Source organism: Melozone crissalis, unplaced genomic scaffold (assembly GCF_028551555.1).
Source record: "Melozone crissalis strain CALT ecotype California unplaced genomic scaffold, PUWL_Pcris_2 ptg000023l_1, whole genome shotgun sequence".
Classification (NCBI taxonomy): Eukaryota; Metazoa; Chordata; class Aves; order Passeriformes; family Passerellidae; genus Melozone; species Melozone crissalis.
Window position 1 is genome coordinate 21,976,749 of NW_026535801.1, and position 19,391 is coordinate 21,996,139.

The 19,391-nt window shown below is 36.6% G+C and overlaps 1 protein-coding gene across 1 annotated transcript in view; it reads right to left on the minus strand.

Moving 5' to 3' along the window:
- Positions 1-6,865: 6,865 nt before the first annotated feature.
- Positions 6,866-19,391, minus strand: part of UBR3 (ubiquitin protein ligase E3 component n-recognin 3) — a 95,905-nt gene continuing 83,379 nt past the window's right edge. Inside the window, exons 33-39 of the mRNA XM_054277508.1 lie at positions 15,551-15,675; positions 12,903-13,010; positions 12,219-12,329; positions 11,232-11,408; positions 9,436-9,645; positions 8,033-8,172; positions 6,866-7,438 (exon numbers count right to left, since the gene is read on the minus strand). Of these exons, the coding sequence (XP_054133483.1) occupies positions 7,321-7,438; positions 8,033-8,172; positions 9,436-9,645; positions 11,232-11,408; positions 12,219-12,329; positions 12,903-13,010; positions 15,551-15,675 (989 nt within the window). The 3' untranslated portion in view covers positions 6,866-7,320. The remainder of the gene's footprint in view (positions 7,439-8,032; positions 8,173-9,435; positions 9,646-11,231; positions 11,409-12,218; positions 12,330-12,902; positions 13,011-15,550; positions 15,676-19,391) is intronic.

The following is a 19,391-nucleotide window of genomic DNA, read 5'->3' on the forward strand; positions in this document are numbered from 1 at the left end:
GAGAAAAATATTAGTGCTTTATGCATATATGCAAAGATAATTTAAAGAAGCCAACAGCTGCAGAAGTACAGCAAAACTAAAACCTACATAGGCAGCAGCCCAGCACTGAAGAGTAAATACACTTGCATCAGGAAGGAGCAGAGAAGCAGGTCAATAATGTAACAGTTCTAGCCAAGACTCAAGTGCAAGGTACATAACCATAGTCCAGCCCTTACCAATCACAAGCACAGACTGCAGACCTCAGGCAGACACCAGGAGACAGAAGGGGGGAGATGGAATGCTTGGTGTAGGGATAGCAGTGAAGTGTAAATAGCACTGCTGAACTAAAGTGACTTGGAATTATACTGGATTCATTCCAGACTAAACTCCAGATGAAGGTGGCTCACAGGACTTTTCTAAAAGCCAACAACAAAAATACACATAGAAGAGCCTACACACTGAATACTCTAGATAGCAATAGCCACTGAGTGTAGCTGGCAACATATACCACAAGCCCTATGAAGAACAACTGAGGGAGCTAGGGTTGCTTAGCCTGGAGGACACTCAGAGGTGACCTTATCACTCTCTACAACTTCCTGAAAGGTGGTTGTAGTCAGGTAGTGTTGTCATCTTATTGCAGGGGTTCCATACTGTTGTCTCCTTATCAAAAGTTTCATACCTTCTTGGAGTTTTTTGTGGGCAACTCCTCAGGGCACTCTCTCTTCTTCACAAAGCAGCCAACTGATTCCAGCTCCCTTCTCAACAGCCACCCCACTCTTTTATAGCACTCTTCTTCTCATTGCTTACAGCTGTGGCCTGTTAAAGTCAGGCCTGTTCCCAATCTTTGCTAATTGGCCCAGCTGCAACTCCTTAGGGGTAAGATTACTTTCTACACTATCTTTATTTTCTTATGTTCTATCCCCCTACAAGGTGGGGTTGGTCTCTTTCTCCAGGCAGCAACTGACAGAACAAGAGGACAGAGTCCTAAGCTGCACCAAGGAAAATATAGGTTGGGTGTGAAGAAAATGTTTTTTACACAAAGAGTGATAAAGTAGTGGAATGGTCTGCCTGGGTAGGTGGTGGAGTCACCATCCCTGGATGTGCACTCAGTGCCACAGTTCAGTTGAAGTGTTAGCACATGGGTGGGACTCGATGATGTTGAAGGTCTCTTCCAACTCAGTGATTCTGTGATTCTGTAATCTATTCTGTAACATTACCCAAATACTATAAAATTTATCTTAATTCTACAGAGCTGGAGTGTGATGCTCCCAAGAGTCATCCTTACTCTTGCTTTGTGAAGCTTTCTTCACAGAAGCAGCAGTAGTGTAACTGGAAGTGCCATTACATCTCATAGCTAATTATTATTTTTTAATTATTATCACAAAATATCCTGCTTGGAAGGGACCCACAAAGATCACAGAGTCCAACTCTTAGGTCTGCATGGACCATCCCCATGAGTCACACCATGTGCCTGTTGTTACATTTAAATCTATGCATTTACCCTTAGTGGATGAACATTTGAGCAACTGAGTGTCCTGTATCACTCAATGCTCAGTCTGAGCACACAGGACATTAATAATAAGTTGGAAGGTGAATTTATCCAAATAACCAAAGTACCTTCTCCTTACATTTTCCCACAGACAACATTTTACCCCTCCCTTTTAGTACAGAAAATTAAAAGTTGCTGAGAAAAATGAGATGATATTTCACATTTAGAATATCTTATGCAAATTCCCAATTATGCTGTACACAATAGGAGTGCTGGGTAAGGTGTATCTACAGTTCTTTATTTGCTGCTTTTCTTCTTCCAGCTAATGAGTTCCCTTAGTATTCAAAATCCATCTTTGCTGCCACACACTTACAAAGGTACATCACTTGAATGGGCTGAGCTTTCTTCTATTTATTGTTGCTAGGGAACCACCTTGCTATTCACACACATAACATGTCTCTTGACATATGTTCCAGAGGACAAGATGCAACACAGCTCTGCAATATACAGTGAAAAAATGTACTGCAGCATTCTTGGAAATATTCTCCCACAGAAGAGCACTGCTGCTGTAGTACCTTAGCTTCAGATTGCTGGGGATTTCTTACCTGTTTGTTTAGACAGACTGGAATTGTAAAACTGCATGCAGTAATCTGATGAATAGTACCTAATTCTGCCCAGGATTAAAAGAGAAAGAACACCAGTCTGTGAATTAGGTGTTGCTAAAATAGCATCCTTCTAATTTTATTTTTTTAAATATTCTTGTATAAGGGAAATGTTCTGTAAGAAGTCTTCCTGTTATGGAACTAAAAATACCCAATCCAAGTCGGGAGAAAGTGGAAGTGTGACCCATTTCTGAATAGCCAGGTATCTGAAGGTTATTTGAATTACATGAGTCACCTGCTGTATTAGTCATACAAATACTGCACTAAGTACTGAAAGGCAATAAGCTTCTTTAACTCTCAGAAAGTACTTATTTCTTGAGATAACAGCTTTTGGCAGGACAAAAAAGGTGATATAGAAATATTGAAGAGGTATTATTCTGTCCAGAATCACATCTGACTATGGGAAACAACCCCATTTTAGTTTCCTGTTGATTTTGATTACTGCCAACATATCTGTGTGAGGAGGGATATTTGAGGTTGAAGGCAGCAGTTTGAAAAAAGGCAAAAAAGCATGAACATGAAAGGGCCATATCTCACTTAAGTCCTGTGTGCACATTTATATTTATTGATGATGGAAGACCCTACTACCTGGATTTGCTCAAATACCAGTTGATCTAACATTACAGAGCAGGACTTACTGATCCAAACAGGAGGTGTTCCTGCTGGATAAAAGAGCTTACAAGTTGAGACAAAACAAGCAGGATAAAGCAGACAGCTAGAGAACCTAAAGGAAACAATACCTAACAGTCCCCTCAGCTGTCCTGAAGATCTTAGTTTAACAAAACCTACGTATCTGTATTTTATATGATGTGTATGTTTATACCAGCATTGTCACTAAGTACCTTGTTGCAGAGCTGAGATTAAAACACCAGTTCCATACTAAACTCTCTAGAGAGCAATGGGAAATTGTCCTAGAACAAAGGCAGTTTCTTTTAGGGCCTGTGGAGATACTTGGAAAAAATGCAACGTTAAATTTTAAATTTTCAAAGCTGATGTGTGACAAATCTAAAATGACCAGCACGAAAGCAGCCAGTCTCTCTACAAACTAACTTTCAAGCTGCACCCCCCTGGCTATCTCTAGTACCCTGAGAAAATGCAATTTATTCACAAAGTATTGCTGTACAGTTGTAGAGGGCTCTCCAGCTGGTTTAGGCTTCTTTTGTTGTGCAGTACCACACATAGCAGTTTCATATACAACATGGAGACAACAAAGGCATGAAAGAAAGGAGAGCTCCAGTCTTTCAAGGAAACAGAAGGAAAGTAACTTTTCAAACTGTATTAGTGGCTCCAACTGCAAGGTGCTAAGTATATTCCTTGACACCTGAAAAACAAAGGCTCATTATCTACTTTAGGTATTTGCCAGCATTACAAGTAATCCCTGAGAACATGTTGTTCTGATTTGGCAAGTGCTTTAGTATGCACTTGTGTTCTACATTCAAATGTGACCTGTGCCTATCTGGTCACCAGATTTAAGGCCAAAATGTAGGGACAGTAAATATTTGAATTATACTTTTCTCAGTATTGGGCATGAAGAGTACTTGGTTTTTTTTTTTTCCAGCTCTAATCTCTGAAGGTTATCTTGCTTGGTTTTTTTATAACATTAAAAAATAAATCCTTCTATGAGGAATAAGTCCAGCATAATTGTTTTCAATCAAAATTATTAAAATACTTAGCAGTAATGAGTCAAAGGTATCCTCTAATGGGAAATGTATTAGACATTGCAGTCAGAGACGCAGCAGGGGAAGCTACAAGGCAGAACTCACAGCAGCTTCTCAGTGTAAGAGAATTTGCAGGGGAACTACTGCCCATCTGAGACAACATGCAAGCAGGGGCTTTGGGCACTGTGCCCTACCAAAAGGAGACATCCATCAGCCCAGCAGTACAGATCTCACTGCAGTGAGCAATCTCACTCAAACAAAAACAAACTCAACACAAATTGTCACACAGAGCCAGCCTCCTCTGGTTACATGCACTTCCTTATCTCCTGTGCTTGGTAATTTAGAACTGTGAAGCTCCACACATTGGCTCAGGTCATTCCTGTGGGTTTCTTTGCAAACAGCATAATTTCATTCTCATCTATGCTAACAGTCACCCAGGCTTCATTCATCACTGCCCCCACCTCTGAGAAAAGAAACTGAAAAACAGGACAGCAGAATTCAGGTTAGACGAAAATTAGATAGAAATCATATCAAAATCACCACAAAACTCAAGTCTCCCCTGGCAGCTATGCACACAACGTGAACTGATCTCAAGGGATTCTGAAGTAAAGAATAACATTTGTTGGACACTGTAGAAAAAGATCCTGTTTGTAAAAGAAAAAATGTAATTTCCTTGTGAAATACCGTGAGTTACACAAGATTCCTATTGCAAGGGTGATGAAAATATTCATAAAAAAATTCAGGCCATCACTGAAAAAGGAAAGATGCTGTTATCCAAAGGTCAAGGCCAAAAGAAGACTGTTCCACTAAATCTCTCAAAGGTCAAAAGAAAAGAAAAAACTTAATACATAAATATTACATTCATCAAATTGAAGTGTAAGAATAAGATTTGACAAAAAAGATCAAGCATTTTCCCAAAAGTAGTTTCTCAACTCACCAATTTAGCAGTTTGCAGCAGCAATGCTGGAATAGCTGGAATACACTTAAGCACTACTTTAAGTGCTATAGTTATGAGTAAAATAATCCAAATTACTATTGCAAAATACATGACTGTAAGCAATAATTAAAACACGTACCAGGTTTATTCTCTATGTAAAGTTTGCAAGCATAAGGTTTTAACATTTAAGTAACTGCCTGGCTATTGGGTGGAACTCAGTGTCATTTTGGATTACTGGGGCAGAGAGAAAAAATTTCATGAACACACAGATTGACAGTAGACTTTTATTAACATATCTTACAATGCCAATTATTGTATTCCTAGTTTTGTACTCTTCTGATGTGTTATAAAGATTGATTTAGAGTCTACAGTAATGTACTGTACTTAAATGATCATTCATACAGGATATCACACCAGAACATTTGAGTAATACGCACACACACCACTCTAGTTTGGACCTGTTATTTTTCAAGGTTAGCTTAATAAAGTAGGATTTAAAAAGTCATGGGGGAAATAAAAATCCTTGTTTAGCAGCATGCAAGGATATTCAAGTACAATTTTTCAACCAAGTAATTTTTTGTCGTTTTTAAATTGACTGGTGACTAATTCACCAGTACTATAATAACCACTATGAAATACCCAAATGTTAAAGTTAAGGCTAATAGTTTTACATCACATCCATATGCACAATCAGAGAACATTCTGTTTTAAATAAAACACAGTAATCAAATTCTGGACACATTATCTCTTGTAAATAAAGCATTGGAGCTTCAAACTACAGATCACTCAAGTTCATGAGCCCTGTAATAATGTTATGCTGGCAATGTAAAGAATCTTTTTGCTCTTTAACCACACTTACAAAATGGCCTGATATTCTTAATGAGCAATGCAAAAATATCACAGGCAGAACTTATAATACAGTATCAAAAAAGTAATATTTTGGAAAAGACACAGCCATTTAGTCAGTGAAACAGAGTAATTCTAATCTTATAGGAAGTAGTGTAATACTTTTGAAATATATATATATATATATATATATTTATATGTATGTATAAAAACCAGTATCCTTTATTGTAGGGTTTTTAAATTGCAGGTATCCAGAAAAACTCATTGTATTTACTTTTCCTTCGGTCTGTTCTTGATTGCTATACAGTGATTTTATTTCCCCTATACACTTTTCACTAGATAATGATTTTCACTGGGGAATTGTTTTCTTTGTATATGTGGCTTTATCATAAGATGTTTTTATTTTACACATACAAAGTTTATTTTACACACAAGCTGTGAAAGTCAAAACTACCAGGGAACTGCTTGGTAGTACTGTATGAAATAGCCCGCAAATGTCCAAGACTTGTGAAAAACAATAGTAGCAATATATTACATACCAGTATTTTGACTATAATCTTTCCTACCTACTTACACTATGGATTTTAGCCCAGTTATGCCTCTTCTCATGAATTTTTTAGTTCTCTAAGCATAAATTGTTTTGGCATTCATCCAGTGAGGCTGCACATGCACTGGTAGCTCATCTTGGCTACCTCTGTTGATTTTTTTAAATTTTTCCTTTTTAGGAAACCAAGCAGAAAGAACTTGTTAAAGTGATTACTTTAAACAATAAAACAATATTGAGGAACCTCCTGAAATGACAGTAAAGATACAAAATGATGTTTCATTTTTAGAATAGCCTGCACATTCCTAATCCAATCACTCTGGAACATACATCTGGTTTGGAATGATAGGCAGGCTTATGGTTGTTACGCTTGTAACTGGGATCTGCTATGTTGGGCACCAAACAGCAATTTCTCTATGTTATCATTAACAATTTATTCAAATGATGTGAAAAAAAGTAAAGCTCCTTCCAGGGGAAAAAAATGAAGACAGAATGTGTGTTCTGGATTACATGAAGAGCAGTAAGATACCTAATTTACAGTTATTTCATTGACTTATGGAGAAAAAAAAGAATGAAGTTCCTGAGAATGTGTAAGTTTTCAGTAATGCCTGAAATATTTCAATAGACCTCTATAAGTGAAATACTCTTTAAAATTCACCTTTCAGACCAATTATTACCATGCAGTCTCACAGTTGTTTTACAGACCTAATTACAAATGCCTATCAAGTCAAAAACCTCAAGCCAACACAAAAAAGGCAAAGGAATTTTATCCAACATACTTAGTAGATGTAATAGACATATACACCGTTTCAGCAAAAATTGCTAAAAACTCAATTCCATGCAAAGTAAAATAAAACCCAGACAGCTACCCCTGGAGCCTCTAAACAACTCCAAGTAAATTTGTGCTTCTTAACAATAATGGACTTTAAAAAACACAAGAAAAATAGACTACTGAGTGCAATAAGATTGCTCACACCATTTTGAGGATTTAATTTCAATTATTGTATCATTCTTTTGTAGCAACAACAGCTCATTTTGCACAGATTCCACATGTTGACAAAGTTCCATTTCCCTTTTAAGCCCATACCCGCTTCCACCTCGAGCCAAGGAGCCAAACTCCTGTTCAGTTAAAGCTATTGTCAGTCAAGATGCATTCATTCATGGTAACAGCAGTTACATGGTGTGTAGATGATGATGACGATGATTTACAAGCCATTATAATGTGGCCCCCATCTTTTATTGATATGATCAAAAGTATGAGACACCCACTGCTGTTCAAGCACTTTGTATCTTTCCTTGCATATGTATAGGGGTTTACCACGCCTGTGGAGGAAAAAAAAAAGAAGAAAATAAATAGTTAATATGCCAAGTAAATGGAAAGATGCTTCATTACATAATCAACACTATACTCATACAAATGTTTTGCAGGGTAAACATGCATTTTTTATTGCTGCGCGGTTTTTATTTTTGCTTCTGGTAGGGTAACTGCTGGGACTTCCCTTCCTTACACTGGATAGCAGAATCCAGAAACAATCACTTGTTCTCTCATGGAAGTTAAGCCCCATCCCTACACTGGAATCCAACTGCATTGTTTGATTAAAGGCCAAACAACAACATTGGGAGACAAGTGTTTCCCAACACAACACAGAATTAACCACAGTTGGGAATGGCAACATAGTAACCTGTATGCTGGGTTCCTGGTACAACTCAATGATCATGACTACACCACCTCTGGGCCAAAAAATCCTCAAAAACCCAAGCCAATGAAAGTCAGTCCAAGTGCACTAAATAGGGATTTTCCATTTTTCCACACAAGGAAGGTAGAGATCTATTATAATCTGTTATTGCATGCTACAAGACAGAGTTGATCTACACAGAGGCACCAACAATGAAACAGAGCTGTAATGAAAACATTACCTAAGATCTCTGTCTTCTTCCCCGTGTGCATCGAGATAAACAGAACCCCAAAGGCAGAAACGATGGCCTCGTATGATGATGATTACAGATGCATTAATCAAAAGGAATATTCCTGTTCCAGCTCCACAGTTTTGAGAATGCTGTAATGTTTTGGGTGTAGAAAGGCAAGAGTGCAAAGATTCTGTTAATATCTGCCAACTTTGTAGCAGAAGAAATTTAAAAAATAATACTTTGCTTTCCTTCAAACAACATTCAAAAGGCATTATTGAGTAAGAGAGTTTGCCAAAGGATAGCCTGCCCCAAAATTCTCCATCCAAACTAGAATTCAGTGTCTTGTGCTGCCATAACACCACCTGCATATAAAAACATTTCCCTACTCAGCAAGGGAGAATGTTTGTTACCATGTAAAAAATGAATTACAAAAAATAAACAAAAATATTATGTGCAATATTTTGAATTTGTTGTTGTATAGCAAACTGTTTAGGATTACCAAGTATTTTCCATAGATAGCAAAAACAAGAGAAAGTATTTAGAAAAACAAAGTATTACCTCTTTTACAACAGTCTATAGTGTTAAACATTTGCTTTCTCTATCCATGCTCACAGATCTAGTCTATGGATCTACAAATCTAATAAAAAAATTTTTAAGTAATTCTTGATTTGTTGAATATGTCATTCATCTCTGAATTTTATGCCCCATTTGTAAATATCTCTCTAACAAACTACTCTCACAGTTTTATGAAGTCCATATAGTTCCAGTCTTCCCCTAACAGTTCAATGGAAGTAAAGAGAAAACCTATCAAAGCAAAACTTCATCATAGTATGAAAAACAGCAATAGATGTCATCCAACTCAGACTCCCAAAAGAACTTATGTATATACTGACTAGAAAACTTAGCTACTGAAAAAGTCAAGGACCTTAAATCAGCACCTATGTAGTTACAGTCTGTAGATCTCTAGTAGGTGGTCAGGTATCAGGAAATACTCAAATCAACCACAGACTGATTTTCTATGTACTTGGAAAGCAAGGAAACAAACCAGAGAAAAATTAAAATAATATACAAACAACCCAAATGTAAACAAATTTCAACTGGCTGTGAATCAAAACCATGTGTCAACATTACACACAGTGGCTTTGTAAGACTTCACAAAAAGGGGAAATAGGTTGCTATGCAAGTAAATTGACCTCCAGAATCCAGTCTAGGTCTATCCCTCAGAAATAGGCACTAAACTGTATCACTGGGGGTTAGACTAGATGATCCTTCAAGAGTTCCATGCAACCCAAACTATTCTATGATTATATAAACTCATTTTGAAAAGGAAACCATCAAAACTAAGCAATGGAGTTAACAAATATCAATGAGTGTGAGAATCAATTACAGAATTTGAATTAACTCTCCCTTACCAGTACACATTCACAGTAGCTCTGTTGTTTACAGCACAGTCCTTTCAAGCATACAAAAGTACCACAAACTAAGCAAACAGCAGGATCTTTAGGAACCTTGGTACAAACGGAACAAGTTTTTCTGTGATAATACTGAAAAATGGTATTGTAGTTCTCAGGCAACTGAAGGAGGTGGGGCAAGTCCCACTTAGGTTCCTGGATAAGCAAAGCCTACAAATAAGGTAAGAATATATATCAGTTCAGTCAATTTTTAAAGCATTTTTATTTTCAAAGAAAAAAAAAAAAAAAAGAATACCACATAAAAGAAACATGCAGTTTAAAAATATCTCATTTCTTTTGCATTTCACAAATTTAGAAGTCAAATGTCACCTTGTAATAGTCACCTGCTCCTGGCTGATTACCCTTCCAACTGCAGTCACATTTCATCCTTTGTAACAGGTACAAAATGGGCACCAGCCTTTTCCCAGGGATGTTTTCTACATGTGACATATTTTAAATGCAAAAACCTTCACAGCTAAAACAAGAGGATTAAGAGTCACCTACAAGAAAGACTCTCTCCCTGCACTAAGTTTGTTTGGCAGTTTCAAGGTGTTACTCCCAAACTCTGGCACTGACTATGAAAGCTGTCTCCTAGCTAAAATTTAGACTCAAATTTTCAAAAACAGAACTGAAGTTAATCTCTGTAAATGGTATTTGAAGACATCTGCCTGTTTTTCAAAACTGTATTGGACACCTGCCATTAAGAAGTTACTAGAACGCACAATTTTTGACAAGACAGGCACTACCTGTCTTAAATACTGCTTTGAAAAGCCTAACTCTTCTCACTTGCTCTTAAAAACACTGTCCAATTTTATGTTGTTTGGGGGGGGTTTAAACAGAAATATGTTTTCTTTCAATGTAGTAATTTTTTTCTCTGTTTATAACTGATGAGCATAGTGGTCAGATGGGATTTTTTTGCAAGGTCCAAAAATTTTTATAAGAGTGCATAACCTTGAAACCTAAAATGCAAAAAAGAAAAAAAGAGAATGAAATATTGTATTTGTACCTGGTTGCTTTCCAATCATGGGAAGAATGCTATCAAATTCACTGCAATCTATAATATCTAACAGATTAGCAGGAACTGTATTTTGAGATTAATCTGGGTATTCAAATTTTCACGGGAACAATCATGTTGCAGAGTGAGGAATGCATCTGGCTTTCCCCTAACATCACAGATTTAGGAGAAGGGGACTTGAATTGTTGAGATGCAGCTTTGTCATCAAAACAATGCACTCATGTTGAAACATTTCACTACTGATTATTTCAGTTGCACTAACTCAAGTCTTGGTATTATTTCTTTAACCTTTAGAGAAAATGTACCATCTTTCATCAGCAACTACTAGACAGATTTTAACATTTTCATTTTTTTCAGTTTTGCAACTGAAGATGCAATGTTTTACAGTAATTTAAAATGGGCAAGGAAAAGTTCTGACACCTCTTTTCTTAAAGTTTCTATAACCTGCCCTTTATTGGCTACAGGTGCAGAAGACAGGGACACACTTAGTATCACCTAAGGGTAGTGTTTCTATATTCTGTCTCCAGCAATCATAAAAACCACACAGCTCTTCTTATTCCTGTTTTTAGTCAATGCAACCCACATGCACTTACCTATATTTCCCATTACAACTTCTCTCTCATTTACAAGTTACACTCTCCCATCCTTAGCCAAAGCAACAGTGTATGTGGCTAATGCATCAAGCAATAAGCAGCTGCCTCCATATCATGACTATTTTGGAAAAAATAACTTTGCTACATACCTTTACTTGATCTGGATGTCTATCTGCAAATGAAGCCAGTTCTGAGCACCACTGTGATATCATGTCAAATGCTGGCACTGGCCAATCAAGACAAGAGGCACTGGTGAACTGATGAGCTGACTGAAAAGATGGTAACAGACCCAGGCAGCTTGCAAGAACGGTGAATTCTTCATCTTCCTTTTTGGGCATGAAATCAGAGAGGTTTAGATTAATACCTAGACTCTTAATTTTTAAATAGTTTATTAAAAATATAGCTATTTCAATAAAAAAGTATTCTAGTACTAAGATGCAAATAGCCATGCTTAGTGACACAGGAAGGTTCAATTTCACCAGATCACTTCAAACTGGACTCTTGAAGCAAAAAAATTGTCATTAAAAAACCCAAAACCAACCAACCAACTTAAAACCTCAACCCAACCAAACCCCACAAACAAAACACAACTCCCCCACAAAAACCACAAATCCAAAAAATAGAAACACAACAAAAAAGCCCCAAACTCCACAATAATTTTCTTTCTGTTTAGCACCCCAAACTAGCTAACAGCTGTTTTAAAAAGGAGATGATGCAGGGGAAAGGAAAAGAGGGAGATGACCTGCAGTAAACTCAACTTATATTAGTCATGGAACTTAAACATAATTGTCTGCTGATGCAATGTCTCTGAGAATGAAGTATTAACAGGCATTAAGAAAATCAGTACTGAATTCCATTGTGTGTGGAATTACATCATCTCTGCAAATGCTGGACAAGTTTTAAAAGTATCTTGGTATTTTATGAGACAATCACCTATGACCTAATTAAATAAGCATGACTTTGCTGAAGTTTAAGAATATAATACCATTGTTTTGAAAACTGCAGTGCTACAATATATGATTTTTTAAAAATCTTAGGACAGAAAATGCATACCATGAAAAAGACACCCTCAGGTTTAGTTTTTCATCTCTAGCTTTTCTATGGAAACGTTTGAGTGTGCCCCTCTCATTCTGTACCTGACAACTAGGCAAATCCCCTCCAAAGAGATGGTGTTGAAGAAGGCTTGTGATCCTGAGGAAAGGCAGGCAGAACTGCTGCAGATAGCACTCGACAGAGTCCGGGGTTACCTAGACAGGAGGAAGCTATTACTGAATTCTGGCCTGGGTAAATGATCCCCTAAGTATGGAAAGGCCAATATGAAGCAAGTATTTTTTTAAGCCTATTATGTAAATGACTGCATCAAACATACATTCCAAAGGCCAGCATTTCACTAATAATCTGAAATACCTCTGTAGGTTCTCTTCCCCCTCAACAAACAGGTTTTCTATTTAAATATTCACTTATTCAAGTTTCTGAAAGGTCTTTTGTACTTATGATTAAAATCCATATATATATATATATATATATATATATATATATATATATATATATATATATATATATATATATGATTAAAACCTGTAATTATAAGAAGTATTTGTCAATAACTTTCTCAATGTGGCACTGACCACATCTGATACTATTAAAAGAAGCAGAGGCATTTGCAAAGGCAAACTGTCCCCAAGGGTTATGCTTTCATCTAGAAAATAAAGAGCTGTACTGCAAGTCTTTAGCAAGATCAGAGAAAAATCATTATAGCAACGAGGCAAAAAAAATTCAAGGGGACACACTGGATAAATTTTCCAGAAATTTGCCAGTACCACTGGTAATTCTTCAGTCTCTTCTTCTTCATATATCTTCCCCTTAGATAGTTCACTAATCACATGACCCAGCAATACTTCCCAAGATTTTTCTCCACTGGATGTATTCTGCAAATGAGAAGAAATCCAAACAGAACTGGTTATAAAAAGGAGAAAATGTTTCTGTAATAGCAACAACAATGAAGAATATTTCCTTTTGATCAATGTGAATTTTGACCTACCAAGATACACAATGCTTAAAAAATTTTAAAAACAAATATATAATTTTACAGAAATAGACTGCATTTAGCTCAAGAGTGAAATGTGAATTGCTACTTGAATTACATATGTGCTAAACTGAGAACTTTATGAAAGCTGTTGTATAAGGTTTGCATTTCACATTTTCTCTGTGAGAATATAAATGTTTACTTTAAAACTAGAAACAATCACTTCACAGATACATCTTGTTCCAATAGAATTTTAATTCTAATACAAGATTTTTTTTAAAAGTAGTTTTTGAAAACATACCAACTAGAATGAATGACAAACACTTACTATGTATTTTAAGCTAAAATGAATCTATCAGAAAGTACAAAGTTGCATTTGGAATGAACAATGTCTACTACAGATGGAAAATATATTTAGTGTAAAGAATAAATAGCCACTTAGCTTTGTGCCATAACAATTATATTTAAAAGCAACACAGAAAGCGTTAAGAAATAGAAGGCAGTATTCTCTTGAGTCTTTTTTCAAGTCAGAATGAATTCTACCCTGGAAAAAGATGACTGGATATGAATTCTGAGTTCTGTTAGTATATTCTCAACACAACAAACAAGGGAGTGGAACATCACTGTGATTCTTTAAAGAAACCAAATACTTCAGTACATAGTGATGTGTATAATTCATCAGTTGGCTTCTTTAATGCATTTTGACATCAACTTTCACTCTCCATTTTAGATGGTGTCTTCACCTTTCATACTGGGACCACACACTTACTATTTATGCTTATAGCCAAAGAACCAGAAGGCAGCACACACTTAATCCAGCAGCTGAAACCAACCACAGGAATAACCTGTGTTATTCCTGGAAGTTTACTCCAGAGGCATTTACGGTGTGCTTCCTATGACACTGTAACACGCCTTGCAAAGATAATGAGGGTGAATTTGGTTTCAAAAGTACAATATCCATCTCTCAGCCATGCTGAGAAATTAAACTCTTCATGTTGTTTCATCATTTAACATAAATATAAAGCAAAGTTTTCAGCCCATGCTTAAAGTCTGGAACACCAAACTGTAATAGATTCACTTGGCATTATCCTTAGACAAAAGTTTAGTGGGGTGTCATCTGTGTAGTCATGCCAGGATCACAATGTCAATCTTACCAGCAGAGAAGAAAAAAACAACCTGAACCATATGTTTTTAACCACCAGGGCTTAAAGAAACTTTAAGGAAAGAACTCAGGTTTCTAAATTAAAAACCAGCTTCCCTTGTGATGCATGAGGATGAGGGACAGGCTGAAGAAGAGAAGGGCAGCCAAAGGGCTGGGAGAGAGGAACAGGGAGCTGTGTGATTATCACTGGCCAATCCTGAGTGCTTTAAACTGCAAAATTATGTATCACATGAGAATCACTTAAGTGAACAAAAAAGAAAAAATTATGTATCACTTAAGAATCACTTAAGTAAATGAAAAAAAGACCCCATCACTAGCAAAAACCTCAAGCAAATGTCTTTGTATTTCTAAGACAATGATATTATATTGAAAGAAGGGCTGCATAGGGACCTAACAAAATGAAGTACTGTCCAGTGATCCAAATGTAAAAAAAAATTCTCATAGTAGCAAGCCAGCAGATAATTTGTCCTTAGGACCTTGGAATTCAGACTGACCACTATGACAAATTTAAGTTACATGTGAAAAGGCAGGTCATGCTTCTCAGTCTTTACTTCATTTTACATCTAAGGCCCAGCTGATGATAAAGGGGTAATACCCATTTCTTCTCCTGGTCCCAACATTTGTATCCTTTCCTTTGGTCTGACATTGGCATTCTTCTGACCTTCTGGGAAAAGCAATCTGTGGAGCAAAATGTTAACTGAAGGATTAAATGAATGCTGGTGCTAGTGCAGAGAACTTTGTCTTGGGTGGCAACTGGCATTCAATCAGCTGAACTGAAATAGAAAGATGCACTGTCACTTTACTTGTAAATACTACCAAAAGTCAAGGAAACAATGGTGGCAAATTTCCTTCTCTGTCTCTTCATCACATGAGCACTCTCGACCACATAGTGAGAGAAATTTGTATGGCTAGCCACAAATAGCACAAGCAAGCTGCAAAAGTCAAGAGGGTTTTTTCTCCAACAAGGCTGCCTGCTTTTCCTGTAGAGAAATGCATCAGGTCAATGCCCATGGATTATATAGGACAACTTCAATTTCACAGGAAGGAAAGCTGCATTCACTGATTACAATCACTGCAACAATAGACAGACTGAAACTATAGAGACACCAATTGTGAAACTTTTAAGTCTCATCATGTACAAAAACCTGCAGAAATTACAAAGCAAATTACTGGATTTTGAAACAGAAGCAAATTATTACATGCAAACCCGAAGTATCTATTACATTCATAGAGGAAATACTTAAGCAGAATTTCATAAATGTTTTAATAAACTAACCAACCTTTTTGAGAGCTCCTGACTCTTTCCATGCCATCCTATCTTCAGCACTGCATTTAACAGAAAGTGCTGCCAAGGCTTGAGTATACAATAAAGTGAACAGCACTTTTATAATGCAGGTGAAGTGTTCTGTAAAACAAAGAAAGTAATTTTTAAACATTTGATCTTTTTAGCAAATATAATGATTACAGAGTCTCTAGTTATGGAAATTATAATTCTGAAACGAAAAGCAAGTGCTACACAAAGAACAGCCCTTCAAAACATACAAAACAACATATATTTACTGGCTTTCAGAAATGACTTGGCAGCCATAGTGAACAGAACAAGTACAGAGCAAGTAATTTTCCACTGCTCCTTATTTTCCTCTTAATCCTGGTTAGCAGTGACTTCATCCTAGTGCCCTGGTGATAATACAAGATTATATTTTGTCCAAAGATTACATAAGTTAAGCCACTGATTACTGTAGATGTAAGCAAATGCATAGGCTACCATCTCTTCTGCCTCCCATCAGGGGTGACGCTCATACAAATATTGGAAGAATTAAATTTAAAAAAAAATTACCACAAGAACATCTAGCATATCAGTTTCTAACCCTTCCCTTCCAGATATGGATCCCACCATAAAACACTTGCTGTAAAACACTCTTGAGTGAGTACCTATTTACTGGACCTCGCATGCATACAGAAGGAAGGGAGAAGGCAGACTGGCATTTACTGTATCTTCAAAGATCTTTATGATTATTTTTTTAATATTTAAAGGACTATTATTTCCTACAGCTAGGCTGCAGGAGAAAGGTTTTGAAACTTTTTGGGGGAGGCTAGCAACAGAAGCAAAGTAAGACTTCCTAAAATGGAAACAGGAAAAAAAAGATCATTGGCTGAAATGAAGATACTGAAGCAGTCCTTTTTTATCTTTTTACTTTAGGCTCCATTTCCAGTCCCAAATTATCTAGTTTGTTTTTAAATCTAGGCAGATCAAAGAAGTTTCTATCATCACTTACACCACTCCTTAAGCATAAACATAACTAATATGTATCTAAAAAAATGTAGACAAAAATGAGGGGTTTAAGAAGTCCTCTCAGGCTTTGAAGTCAAGCAAAACAATTTACATAAGCACCTCACAAAAACTGGGTTAAATTCATTCTTTCTTCCCAAAGGATTTAAATGAGCTTTGTATGTGAAAATGAGGAGGCCAGGAAAATGAAACACCTTGCTTCTCCTTTCCTGCATCTAATATCAAACCCCACTACTAGATAATAAAATATACACAGCTAAGACTTGAGAACATAATTAAATTTGTGAAATAACAATTGTTTGTCTATGTAACAAGTGTTTACAAATCAATGCAGACATGGATTTTGAAACTTTTTAAATGTCTCTGAGTATAAGCTTATGTGAGTATCAACTATAAGCACAATTTAAGCATCTTAACATCATTTCTTATTATGTAATTTAAAATTCACCTTTCTGTATTATATTCCTATGGAGCTTGTGTTAAACATGACAATGAATGGTCCTTTACTTTATCCCCCCCTTCTAGAGCAGGCAGCATTATCATGATCCTTCCTCTTCACATCTCCCCAAGAGGAGGATTTACCAGATCCACTAGATCTTGAGGCCATATTTTTTATCTCTGCTGAAACCTCCATTTTCTTAGCAATTCTACCCCTGAGGAATAACCGCAGGCAAGCTTGCAGGAAATTTTCTGGGACTGAAATCTACAAGATGAAACCACACACATTCAGGGAAGTGTAAAAATTGCCTCTTTGGCCCGAGTTAAGAGTTTGTAATCACAGCTAGAACTGAACTCAGGTACTGAGCTCTAGCCCCTCAACAGGAGATACAAGCAATACAAATCCATTTCACACTGAAAACATGAAGGAAACCCCCTGCACGCAGAGCAGCAGAGGCACACTGCTGTCAACAGGCTCCAGCCTGCCACAGCCTGCTCCATCTTGTAGCTCTGCACAGCTGATTGCAGTGCCCAATACTGGGTGTCTTTGCAGATTTCAAAAAAATCTGATTTTTGCTAAATAGAATTACTCTTTGTCCCCACTCCCCCCCTCGCTTAATATGAATTGTTCAATTCACCAGAAATGTGTCTATTCCACATTATGTTTCAATTAAATAAATTCTCTTGTATTTGCTTACATGTATGTGACTCATAAATCACTATGAATTACATTTTTGGAGAATCCAGAATTGGACAAAAACTGCACACTCCCACATCTAGGTCACCCTTAAGAAGTCCTGAATTCTGCCCAAACGTCATCTTTTTTTTTTCCCCTTAGGAAAATATCTCAGGAGCAGCTCAGAGGCCACCTGTTGTATAATGAGCACCAAGACTTTTTTATAGTCATAGAAACAGCCCATGGGAAACATACTGAAACATCAGTCACTGCATCAATTATCACTCCATTACTATATTACCTCTTTAAATGCCATATATTTGACAGCTGTAGGTACCTGTAATGCTGAAGCTATTGCATTCTTGTCTAGTGCAAAGAGCAAATTTATTTGACTTCCTGCAGTGTGCTTGTGGGGGCTGTGTGCTGTTTTCCTGCTGCGCCCTGAGGCAGGCTGTGCTTTTGCTACATCATCTTTTCAATTTAATAATTCTAAAGCTTGCAATTATGTGAAGTAAGCCACTGAGCAAAGTTCTGCACTGAAATGCATTTAGGGCTCCTGCCCCTAATCTGATAGTCTGACAGTCTGAAAGTATTATCACTATAGCTAGGCCAATCTAATCAAAACAGGCTAGTCCAGAACTTTTGTACTTATTTTTGAATCATACTGAGAAATGCACTTATGTTCCTATTTTTAAAACTTTTTGGAACCAAATAATTTCAAAGCATCTCATCCCATTATATGCATCTACCAACACCCTTAAAAACTAAGTTTAAATAGGAAACACTTCTAGAATTCTAATTTTAACATTAGTGCAAGAAATGCGCAGATAAATAAGCATATTACCAACAATATAAATCTTTTATTTTCAATATCAAATTAAATGGTATACCCTATGACACAAGGAATTCACAAAGAGAACCAGATGCAAAATTGAGGACATAGGGCCTTTTTTACTAAATTTAGAAGGAGATCTTTGTATAAATAACCTTTGAAAAATATTCTTCTTGATCAAAAGCATGAATGCTTCTTTGAAAACACAACTTCAGAACAAAGGGAGACAGCAAGACAGCACTGAACTTCAGATAATCCATGAAAGGTATATTAAAGTTCAAAGATACAGATAAATATTTCAGCTTCCACACTGAAACTGGATAGCAATCAAGCTGATTACATCTATACTATATATTTCGTCAACATCCTTACCCAATGATTTTTGTAAGTGTTAGTGTTTGCAGCATGCTGCTCCTTGCATCCAGTGCAATGCAGAAACTGAAAGCACTAGAAGCTACACTCTGTACTCCTAGAAATCTGTACACAGGGTCCCAAGTCAGGTGGTGAGAAAATAAAACTTTTTGCAATTGATGCTAACAAGAAACAATATCCAACTTCAATTAAATGACTCCAGCATCCAAAAACTGTGCTGCAGAAAGGACTGGTGGGGGAGAGGGGGTATTGAATTCAATTTACAAAGACAGATTTAGGTTTTGATAACCACCAAGCCACTCTTTCTATTTCTGTACACACACCATCATTTGCTATTTCTGTAAGAAAGGAGCTGGAAGCAAAATCTTTGTTTTGTATGGAGTCCCAGTTCACAACATCATGAACACTCCATCCTCTGTACAACAACTGCCACAGAACTGAACCAGAAAACTCCTATGTGGTTTATTATGCATTTAGCCCTGTACAATTTCAAAAATTTCAAATAAAATTCTA